Below are 12511 nucleotides of genomic sequence, written 5' to 3' on the forward strand. Positions count from 1 at the left end.
ATTTTGTTTTCAGGGCTGCGGAAAGATAGCATACAGCACGAGAGAGAAAGATTTTAAAAGGCGAAATGTCTCAAACTATTTTTGCTTTATGAGTAAGTTCAGCTACAGACACAACTATTAATCTTTATGCCAGTTCACAGTAGGTTACAGCATTTTAAGCAGTCTCCATCTGAGGTCCTGATCTGAACTCTCTAGTTATGCATAAGTACTGTCATAAATCACCATAAACCATTCTTATTATTCTGCTTAGGACATTTCAAGTTCTGTAGAAGACAGTCACCCACTGCATACAATACTGATTAAACAATAGTAAGAGGAACACAAGCCAATCATCAACACACACTCAAGCCACTCCCAATGTATGTCTGCCTACCAAAGGCCTGGTTCTTACACCAATATAAATAAATATTTGCACTTTCCCTTACTTTGAGCAATTTAATAGCCTTATACTCACATGACTTCCTATTTGCTCGTGACCGCTTCCTCTCTCTAGGCACCGCTCGCTGGCTTGGCACTTGGGTGGCAGACTTGACGATGCGATCCATGATCTCATCCGCGGCATCATCCGTCGCGTTTGGTGAATCGTCGTTGCCAGCGTTCCACGAGCCGATACGGCCTGCAAAAGTCCAGCAAGTGAATTCAGGGAAAAGAAGAGAAGAAATCTCTTGCATCACTTTGGTTTTGCAATTGGGTTTTTTTGGAAATTACAGCAGGCAGCTCAGTCATCCTGACTCCAATTCAACTAAAAAAGAAGCAGCTGCCTAATGGAGAATATTTCTAAATAATAGTCTAGACTCCTTGCTGCACCAGGAGAGAGCCAAGAGCTCAAACACAATTATAATATATATATAGTTATATATACACTTTCTATTCCTTTAAGCCTCAGTGTCTCACTCTTGAGCACACTGCTGGCAAATGCCTGCTGGAGGCTCCTATAAGCCAAGGATGGATACTGTTGTGTGATCATGTTTCTCTCTGCTCCTATTACAAAGACACTAGAAGACATGGCACATTTTACAGACTGATGCAAATCGGAAACATGCATCCTTTTGTAGTGAAAGAAAGACATAATTTCTGAGCATCTGTATAACAACCTAGTGCAAAGGAAACAAGAAAAAGTCATAAAGTGTGCTTTGACACGTATTGTCCTGTTCACAGTGAAGAATTCACCTTCTTATCATAGAGCTGTATGTGTCCTGGCATGACTGTGTGTGCTCTAATGTGAGTGGCAGAGTTGCTGGCAAGCTGAAAAGCTGAAAGCAATTTTGGTTAAAACCATGAACAAACAAGTCAGCCATATTTCTAAATCCAAGGCCCTGGCACTCCTTCCCCCACATAGCATTGTGTAACACATCCTTGGTTTCCTCCACTACTGGCTACTGTTCTGTGGGCATTTTGTTTTTAAATTATTTGAAGACTTGTGTGCAGTGTGAACACTGACAGTGAGCTTTGCAGGAGTGGATGTGGTACAATTGCAAGCAGCTAATAAATCACCCACAATGCTATTTTATACTACAACCCTGAAGTCCATAAACAGCTTTGATTAGACCTTTACTCGGCTGCCTTGTCTCCTCGCTTTTTCAGAAGTTCTACTACAACAGTGCTCCTGACAAGCTCTTGTATAGCTCACCCACCTTCTGCCTCTGCTGTTCTGGGGAACACAAGCTGACTCTCACAATCAGGACACTCTCCTCATCAGCATTCAGTGGATTACTTGCTGTTCAGCTTGTTGCAGTGTAGCTTGAATTATGTAATATTTGTACTTTAGCTAGCTAATTGGCTTCTTACACTGGGGCTGTAAAACTTCTGAATTAGCCAGGATCATGGTTTTAAGCCTTAGTAAACTATACACACACAGAGTTGGATGTGCTATCAGTTGTATATATAAAAAAAAAAAAGTATCAAGAACGTGTAAAATGTCCAGATATGAAGGACAAGAAATACAGAGAAAAAAATGAAGACTTGAATTTTGATTCATCATCTTTACTCCAAAACCATCTTCCATGTATTCCAAGTATGGGAGTGATGAGAAGAAGACAAAAGCAAATACCCATTACCTTTGCAGTTTAGCAGTGAGGTTGTTAAAAGACAAATCACCTTTTTCCTACCCATTTTCTCCCCAGTCTCTCCCCAGACATTCATAAAATGCTGGAAGATCTTTCCACTTGAATTTGAATTGCTACTTTCTACTTGCTTCTCTTGAAAATAGAGAGAAAACCACATTCTGGATTCTGAAGATGGCCCATTTTGCTTTCATCATGAGAACAAGAACTCGGGCGTTAGTGGGCAGTCACCATCATCATGCAGGGAGAACTGAAAATTTCTGCAGGCTTGGACTCCTGATACCCTTACTCTGGCTGTGATCTATGTGTTGAAACTTCAGGAAAACTCTTCTTCATCCCCATGCCTCAAATCACTTCTATCATGAAAACACCACTGGGATGTTGCCCTTCCCCTTCCACCTTTCCAGCTGAGTGCTATGGAAAGGGGACACGACCCACGTCTGGGCCACTGTGCGGCTACCACAGCACAAGAAACGTGGCCAAGAGGAAATTCTGGCACTTACCTCGGCTGGCCCGGCTCCGAGTGCGGATGCCGAGTGCCATGGTGCTGTCCCCCCCCACAGAGCAGGTCTTCAGCACAGCCTTCATGTTCTCGTGCTCGGCAGCATCCTCGGCGTACTGCAGGCCCTGGGGCTGGCCCTGGCAGGGCGGGGAGCTGCTGGAGAACTTGCCGGACTGTGGGAGGAAAAGGACTTGTTTCAACTGAGAACAGCATGGACAATAGGCTAGGGGCTCAACAACGAATTGCAAGAAAAGAAGTGTCCTCCCAGGCTTGGTTTGGTGTAGAGCTATTCCCAAAAGAGCCCAGCAACAGTTGCTCCTCTCCAAGAGCATTCACTCTGACCAGAAATAAACCTGAAACAGGGTGACAGCAGGGAGCAGACAGTCGGAGGAAGAACAGATGCATTAGCTCAAGCTTTGTAATTTCGACCTTATGTCTGAGAGTAAAAGGTACAAAGCAAGGACTTGCTTTGAAACCTGCGATCCAGACTGGGCCTGATCGGGGGTCAGGCATGATGCTGAGAGGAACAGCATGAGATCCAACAGAAAAAAGAAACTGCTTTTTTTCCTGTACAATCAACTTTCATTAGCAAGCCAAAATGGGCACTGTGGTCTAGGAAGAGACACCTTTCCTTCTTTCCTCTCTGTCTTGCTGCTCAGAAAGCTCTGAAACTGCTCTAAAACACAATTATCTACAAGTAACTTTAATACACATTACCACTAATGCTTACAAAGTGTCTGGTCTGAAAACATCCAGACAAATCATTTATGGCTGAAACACAAAAACTGCAGTCAGAAGTCAGAAGAACAAGCAAAGCCTTACAAGAAATTGAGGAGTCTGCCCTCAGTATCCTTGTCACCACAACTACATGAACCACAGCAGCTACACTTAGCAGGGCATGCACAGTGTGGGCATGCAGCAGCTCCACCAGTGACCAAAACAACCATCTAGGAAGGTGGGAGCAGCAGAAGTGGGTACTTCCCAAGGAGAAGGGCTTGCATTGCTGGGCTGCTCTCCCTTCCCAGACTCTGCCTCCGAAGGGCTTGGATGCTGGTATTCACCACTGTGCTCTTATTTACAGAAAGCTCAAAGCACATTGAAAATACAGCCCTGACTGCAGGAAATACCGACCCTGTTGACAGCAAACAGGCATCAACAGATAATAATAAACCTTGGTACTCTCACTCATATCAGCCCAGCATCAGACACCAAAGTATGTTTTGTTTTTCCTTTTAATCTTACTCTAATTCAGCACAGATGAAAGGACAAGTGCTGAATTCTCTTCTTCCTTTGCATAATAAACAACATTAATTATTCACTTGATGATATCAAGCCAGTCAGTTAAAGGGATGCAAACCTGCAAAGCCCTTCTGTCAGAGAATGGTAAATTGAAAGAAAAAACTGGGCCCTACTTTCAGAGCTTTGATCAAGTCCCCATGTCAAGACTGCAAATTGAAAAAGTTTAATCTGGAAACCAGTGATAAGATGATTCTATTTAAACATAGTGACTTTTTGGGGTAAGATAGCAAGTTAACTAAGTAGCAAAACAATAATCCTTACAAGGCACTGAGCTAAATATATCACTATGAGACCTATTTTTGATAGTTAGAAGTTTGTTTTCTTGTTAAAATATTAGTTTGCAACATTTTGATGTGAAAAGTATGCAAGTGCTAGAGTTTCACATGTGAAATTAAGAGACAGAAAAATATTAGAGGAAAATTCCTATGAAAGGGCATGCCGTTTTTGCATTAAGACTACTCTTATACAAAGTGGGTTTTTCAGTAATCAATACAATTTCCAAAAAATTACAAAGGATAAAGCCTCCACATAACTGTTAGTTCCTGTTCACACAGGTTAGTTACATGTTGGCATAAACAGGGAAATTAGTCTAATTTTCTTTCCATGCCCTAAACTATACAGCACAAACCATAACTGGGGGCAAAGCTCTAGAGCCAAAAGTTTTATTTCATTTCCTTAATTTTCAGATGTTGCCATAAATTGCTGGCCAAACCCCAGCCTAGTGAGGAAATGACCACCACTATGAAACAGTGAGCGTTAAGCCACATTGTTTATGGCCAGCAAATTGAAGAAAGCTCTAATGCTGAACAAAAAATGCATTACAAAAAAGATGCTCCTCAAATCAATAAACTTTTATTATGAATAGAGCTGGAACATCACCTTCAGGAGCACTTTATGATAGATACATGAACTACTTTCATGGCTCACCACTATAAATTAAGTGTCTCATTCTCTATTTATACAGCAAGGCAAACAGTTAGGATTTGTTTAACATCCCCATGTCTTGATGCTTTTGAAAATTTTATAAAATAATACCATGTAGGGTTACACAGCTTAATGAGTATGAAATTATCCTGGTAATCCATAGCCCAAGATAATTTACGATATCCATAACAATTAGATCACTGATATTCTGGGTAATGGAGTACATTACAGATAGTAAGGAAAAAAAATGAGGAAACTTAAAATTATTAAGGCCTCAGATAAGGATATCCTTATTCAACAGGACATGGAGGCATATGGTTAAAGATGACTGTAAAAATGCATTCTTATGACTGAGACAAAAAGGTATGTGAAGTACGTCATGGTTCATAGTTCCATGGAGCAGACGGAATTGAGCAGCCCATACTATCTGAATTAGAAATTAGATGTCACAGCACACAGGAGGCATGGGATGACATGCTTTTTCAGGGAACCATACCTCAACATCCTCTTCTTCATCGGTCTGCCACTGGAAACAAAGGTCAAGGTGGAGAAGGACAAACAGCAAGATAGAGGAAAGACAGCACTGTCAAACCATGACAAAGAGGTAACCATGGTACTGTTTATGCAATAGGAGGACATAAAAATACAAGGCATATAAGGAATTTATTTTCATGCCTTAGATAATCAGTTTGCCTTTTTATTTTTTTTTTTTTTTAGCTGATTGTATGTAGAGCAGACTGTCACTCCCAGTAGGGTATGTAGTGATTTCCTGATTTTTCTTACAGAAATGGTGAACTGAAACTACCGCTAACCCATCCTAGTTCTCTCCCTTGAACCATGTGGTTGTTTGCCCCATGGAAGCTGACAGCACTAGGAAGGGCTCCTTCTTCTTCCTTCTCTGTGCAGCACAGGGAGGTCCTGGCTGCTGTTTCTTTCAGTGCAGAGGTCAACTTCTTGGCAATTCTTTTCCTCTGCACTTAAGTGTTTGTTTTAATTCCTTTTTTAAGCTGGGTTTCTTCAACTTCCAATTTAACAGAGCAAATTTTTCCACTTCCAATTCAACTCAAATCAAATACTGGGTAGTCTTTCAATAAATGCTTAAAGTTCTTCAGTAGCTGCCTGATACCTGATCCTGGGAATCAGAGAGGCAATTATCCACTGTTATTCAGGGCTTTCACCCTCTGTGACAGCAGGCATCTAAAACTATCTTGACAGTTGTACTACAATAAATGCACAGACATACAAAAATATTGTGGGATATGGAGTATTCTTAAATTTGGGGATTTACAGGGAATTAGTGAACTATTTAGATCTGTATTCCCAAATGCCTTCGGAATTCTTCATCTTTTAACGTAGATGCCCCACATGGAAGTTTCCCAAAGTAAAACATGGCTTCTCAAGTATCTGGGCTCCCTATTTCCACAATTTTCAGTTTGATTGATTATAAAGTGAAAACACAGTCCAGAAATTTTATGCACTTTTTTAAAATTTGTGTTTTGTTTTCTTTTTTTTTTTTTTTAAAGAAACATTCCACCAACAGTATGCCTCTCTTTAGTGTTACTAATACACATTTTTGACCTTATCTCCATCTCAGCTCTGATTTCTGTCTAGGATTGATACATTCTGTTCCATAAACATTCATCATTAAAAATGAAAGCCTGATTTACTTTGGCCCTCAGTTTAGTTTCAGTACAATCTCCTTAAGAAGATTAGCTGTGACTGCTGAGCAGCAGATTAACATTACTTTTTAAGGGTATGTTTTATGCAAAGAGTGAGATGCTTATTTTAATTTGGACACAGTGGTACTGACAGAAACACAGGCAGTGTGTTTTGCAGAGGGACCATGGCAGGTATGTTCCCTTCCCTTTGCATTAAAATTGTCTATTTGATTTTTTTCTGTCCCCTGGGGGCAGGGAGTCACTCTATAAAGCAATTCTCTGAAGAGGACCACTGTCCAATTTTTGTCATGAGTAAGAAAAAGAAAGAAAAATAGGAAATACAAACAATAGAAATAATTCTATCTATATCTATCTATCTATCTATCTATCTATCTATTTCATCATTCTGTACATCCAGCTAAAAGTAAAGGGCAGCAAGAGAGCAAATTAAACTAAACAATACAAGAAGGCAGTCAGGGCAAGGTAAAATTTTAGAGAATACACATTATAGAGGCTGTATTCCAAATAAAAGTGTATTATAGTATTTGTATCAAGATAGACTTTTACAGAGTATAGGCCCAGCTGCTGGTCTTCCAGCCCATTTAATTTAGCTAGGAGTGATTTGCTGTGGACTCACTTTAAGGGCACTTCTTTGCTTGACTTTGCTCATGTCCAGTACTTGGGCATTACCATTTCTCTTCCCTGCTCCACATGGAGAGCACTCACTCCTAGAACCACTGCCCTACACAGAAAGCTACTCCAGTGCACAGGAGGAATAGTTCACCACTCCCTCGTATTTCCATGTCTGAAGAGGCAATTGCCACTAGCAAATACTGACAACAGAAGTAAAAGCAGCAAAATAAATAAATCAACATTATGTTTCACAAGGGAAAATGCTCTCACCCTGGTATGTACATTCGGCCTTGTATTTACTTCTTCATTCTTCCTGTATTTACTTACATCATTATAAAAACACTGAGAAGTAGTAATAAATTAGAAATTTTTAACATGTAATATTATCAAAAAGCACTGAAAGAATATTGCTATACTGAATACCACTTGCAGACACAAGATGTTAACTTGAAGGAAAATACAGCCATTTGATTCTTCTGTCATTCAATACTGGATGTTACAGGACAGTTTAAGATCTCCCTCCTTCTCTTCCTCCTGCTCTCACATTTTTCCTTTAGGCTAGCATTTCTGTGCAGCGGATTTGCTGTGTCAAAATATTATGTCTATTGCATAGCAATTTTGTAATTGAAACTCTTAAGTATCATGAAAAGTGGAGCTTCATAAATCTGGGCGACAGATGCTTATATTACCTACTATTATTAAAAATAATTTAAAAGCTGAGACTTGTACCTATAATTGCATTTCTTCCCTGTTTTGCTTGCTTCTTACTTTTAGAGTGCCTGAAATGAGTGCCATCATTGGCTAAAGCCAGATATAAGGTTACAGAGACTAGGCAATTTTCCCTGTGAAACTGTGGCAAATAACTGTTTTTTTTTTTCCCTTACCCCTCTCCTCCAGACAACATTCACCAAGATTTAAACTGACAGTGTCCAGTCCACTTCAGCTATTAAAGAACACATAAACACAAAGATATCTGTGGTAAAAGGCTAAAAGGAAGACTGGAAGTGTTTCCCACTGTGCTCCTGAGCCCTACTCCATGTGAGTAGTTGTTGAAGCTGATGCAAGTTCTCCATGCAAAGAGCCAGCAGACTCTCCATGCAAGGAGCCAGCAGCCCTCTGCCCTCCAAGTCTGCAGAGGGACAAGGTTTAAGAGATACAGGCCTCCTCCTTATGAACTGGGCTGGGTCTGGCTTATTCCTTTCCTGCTTTTGTTAGAATCCCTCTTCACCTGCCTAAAAGCAGTGTACTGTGAGGTGATAAAAATGAGACCCTGAGGAAACTTTCAAAAGGGAAGGGAGGTAAATTTCAAATAATTGCACAATATTTTAAGGTCACCAAAAGCAGAAAGTAAAATTCCATATGACTACTGCATATTATAATCACTTTCTACAAAGAATTTCTTTCCAATGACAAGATCTCAACTTTATTCTATCAGTATATTATAACTAGTGAATCACTGTCAATGCATTACTGATCTATCTCCCCTTTCCAAGCCTTCAAATATAAAAAAAACTAAGAAAATCAAGACCAGATACAAACCACAGCCAAAACAAAACTACAATAAAACTCCACATTTTCATAATTCTTCACACATAAGTATCTTCCATCCTGCTGACTGGAAACTTGTTTTGAGGTAAGTATAACTTTGAAGTTGTCAGAGGAAGCTGTGACAAATAGTCTGATGCAATTCAATTCAGTTTTACCTTATACTGCAGGTCAAATAAAAGGTAAATGAGGCCATGTTACTGGGCTATGGTCAAAGAGATTTAGCTAATTTCTGACATAACTATGTGGCCACATTAGTAACTCCCTTAAAGAACATTCTTGTTAAGGGCACTTTTAAAGACAGTTGGTTTTCAGACACACAGGCTTTTTGGTTTCAAGCTAATAGGAGTAATCTATAATCATAAATTAGTGATAAGCAAAATATACTTCCTTTTCAAGATCTGCAAGATATTTTTTGGTGTAACACTATCTGTCAGATTGCATTTAATTCTTGCTAAATCTCAACAGCATTTTGAGCTTAGTAAGAGATCTTATTCCAATTCTGCTTTTGTTCTGGGAAAGGCCTTGATTTTCAGGCCACTGTCCCTGGTTCTGCCCCTTGCTGACTCACTGTCAAGCCTGAGACTTTTTGTGGTTTGAAAGGGTCCCATTTCTCTGCTTCAGGAACCCAGCTGCCAGTGACCAGAACTCCTTTCCCTCTTGCATTTTCTGCAGGCAGGATTTACACAAGCTTTCTGTCCTGCCACAGCAGTTATTCTGGACAGATAATACATAAACACTACATTATATGGTAGTAACACAGTAGGAAAATTGTAACTCCATTACCTCTCTGTCTTTCTTAAACTACTAAAAAGTGCCAAAGCTACATGAGGAAATGAAAATTTTAATATACAAAATGCTTTGGTTAATGCTGCCTTTTGGCTCCTTTAGAACACATCAGGAAAACCAAGAAGCAATTGCAGAAAGTGATTTCACTTCTCTAGTAGTAGTTTTGTAAATTCATATGACTGTATTATACCATTTGTATAAAATCAGAGCTTCTACCTTAACCTGAGACTACTCCAAAAGAAAAAAATCCTTTGATAATTTAACATTTTCTCTAGATGGGGGAGATTTCCAAATGTAAAGAGGATATTGCCAGGAAAGATCTATAAATGACTGTGAGTCAATGATTTAAATGCAATCTCAATTCATGTTAGTCCCAATACATATATATGTATTTATATATTTAGTTTGACCCATATTGCCTGAGCCATAAAACTGTAATCAGCTTTGAGCTTTTCATGCCAAAGGCAGGGGTAGCTTCATATGCAATGAAACACTTGTGTTTAATTGAGACTCCAGATCTGGATTTTGAGACAGCTGGAAACTTTTATTAAGTACTGGCACTTCTTAAAACTCTACTTGGATTGAGTCAAACTACATCAACTAAAAAAAAAAAAAAAAAAAAAAAAAATAGAAAAAGGGGATTTTAAAACCTATTATGCTGAGAAAGCTAATCTTATTTTAACTTATTCTATGAGTATGCAATCTTACATACTGTGGACATAAACTGTGTACACAGCACCTAGTATGGACATAAATTTGTCCATCCTTTCAGAATCCCAAAGTAGTCTGTTACCAAAAAATTGGCTGGTCTGTGCTCTAAAGTTAAGAAAAAAAATCACATGAAATACACGCATATATGCATATATATATATGCACAGACATAAAAATATATAAAGTATCAAGGCTCAAGATTATACTTGAATATAAAAAGGTCGAGGAAAAAATCCATTAAAATTTTGTTGCAATCACTTAAATGGCTACAATGATTCATCATCTAAATTGCGTTCTCAATTAGGACTCTAATTTCTAGGGTTTTTTTTTTTCTTTTTCATGTTCTTGGCTGGTCAGATACACATGGGTTCTGATGTTATCTAGATATTCTGGACACTGTGCAGCACACAGAGAAGCTCTTTTTGGATAATTAATTTCAGTTTGTTCTTGTCCTATATATTTTTATGAAGCAGAAATTATACACAGTCAAGGACTTTCAAGTTTTGTCTTCTAATAGAGGAGAGTTCATTACTCACAGAACAAGGACCTCAAATTAAATATAGAGTAACAACACTTCATATACCACATGCAGTGAAAGAAAGTTTTAAAAATCCATGCTATGGGAGATACCATTTGCCACTTACATCTGTTATCATTTTCCCTCTGGTCTTGTTTCTTTCCCTGTGGTTAGCTCGTTTCTGTTTTTGCTGCAGAACTCGTTCCCTGGTGGTGCGGTATTCCAGAGCAAATTCACTAATAATCTTGCAGAACTTATTGATGTTGACTTCACGTATTGCGTAGGGAGGATGGCCCATAAATAACAAAAATGAGTGAAACCTGGAAAAAAAAAGAGTTATAAATGTAAAGGGAAAAAATCATTATTGATGGTCTCTTGGAAAAAAAAACAACAGCCCTATATTTCACTGAATCCATTTATTACTTTACTAGCTCCCATCATTTCCTTTGTGTTACAGAATTTTCATGGATGCTTTGCATAACATTGGTATGTTTTATAATTAAAACCATGAAAGTCTAGCCTATGATAACTTCATCTCAGTCTAGTTTCCCAGGCTGATGCAGGAGATAAAATATTTATGGAACTCCATCACTTTATATGACTAATTTGGCATGTGAATGGCCAATTTCATTTCTGTTATAGAAAAAAATATTTACTAAGTTTCAATTCTATTTATTTGTATTAAGCAACTTCAAAGAGGCTGTTAGGACTCTGGGCAAAGTCTAGACAAGAAGAATGCAGATTTACAGGCTAGCAAACACAAGAAGGAAAGAATTTCTGGTTCACAAAACTGACCATAAAATTATATTATCTACCAACTACGTTAGTTTGGGACACTCTCAATTCACAGTTTTACTGCTTCTGTGGCATTCAGAGCCTTTGTACTATTTGCAATTTTTACTATTGCTTCTATGATTTTCAGCAGCACACTGAACGTGTAAAAATGTATGGGAATTCCTTTTAACTGCATCTACATCCCTGAGGACAAAAAGTCTTCCCAATCTTAGAAAGATGCAAGTATATGAAAACATTTTTAAGAACTATCATAGCAGTTACAGGATATCAGAGGAGAAAGTTGGTGTTTTTTTTACTTGCACAATGCATATGATAAACAACTGGGAACTAATGAATTAACTTCCCTTCCATTGCAATTGGCATTTCTGCTTGCTTGTGGCATAAACCCTAAGTCATTACAAAAATGAAAGAAGAACTGAATAAACTTTTCAAGCATATACCCACAAATTTGGGATATTTTGGAATCCAGTTCTTAATTTTGACCATTTGGAAATTATCCAGAAGTCGGAAAATCTCTCACCATTTCATTAAACCCAACTGCAAATCAGGATTTGCAGTTGAATCTGCCTTCAGCTGGTATAAGCATAAAACACATTGTCTAAGATCTTGCAAATAAGAGTGGTTCTGCCTACAAAAGAACTTATTGTACTGACTGTACTGAAACAAGGACTGGTTTCAGCTTCTGCATATGATGAATTTGTCAATAAAACTTATTTTTTTTTTTGCTACAGTCTGTTTTTGTTTATCAGACAGTAAGCCAAGTCTCGTTAATAAATGTCCAGGGATAAACAGAAAATCTATCAACTTAACTATAAAGCTGTTAGCTTTTGGGGACTAGGAGGCAAAAGACACAGTTATTGCACCTTAGGTATAAATGATTGCCTGGATGATTGCTTTATTTTAGTCAAAAATATAACAATTTCTGGAGTGGGGATCTTTCTTCAATGGCGACTATAACAAAATGTGCACCACATACAACCCAGCAACATTCTCTGATGGGCATGAAACACTTACAAAACACATATTTATGATGTCATAACTTATAATTTTATCAAGTAATTTACTATCAAGGTAT

The 12511-nt window shown here is 38.3% G+C and overlaps 1 protein-coding gene across 7 annotated transcripts in view; it reads right to left on the minus strand.

Moving 5' to 3' along the window:
- FHOD3 (formin homology 2 domain containing 3) overlaps nucleotides 1-12511 on the minus strand; it is a 368733-nt gene that overhangs the window by 19514 nt on the left and 336708 nt on the right. For 3 of the 7 annotated variants that reach the window (XM_077785050.1, XM_021543129.2, XM_077785054.1), the window contains 4 exons: nucleotides 10769-10961; nucleotides 5285-5314; nucleotides 2567-2738; nucleotides 455-616 (listed from right to left, as the gene is read on the minus strand). In XM_077785050.1, coding sequence (XP_077641176.1) covers nucleotides 455-616; nucleotides 2567-2738; nucleotides 5285-5314; nucleotides 10769-10961 — 557 coding nt within the window. Of the gene's footprint in view, nucleotides 1-30; nucleotides 617-2566; nucleotides 2739-5284; nucleotides 5315-10768; nucleotides 10962-12511 lie in introns of those variants that run through there. The other 4 variants (XM_021543137.3, XM_077785047.1, XM_077785040.1 and 1 more) reach the window with 3 other exon arrangements.

The sequence above is a fragment of the Lonchura striata genome, chromosome 1, assembly GCF_046129695.1.
Source record: "Lonchura striata isolate bLonStr1 chromosome 1, bLonStr1.mat, whole genome shotgun sequence".
Lineage (NCBI taxonomy): Eukaryota > Metazoa > Chordata > Aves > Passeriformes > Estrildidae > Lonchura > Lonchura striata.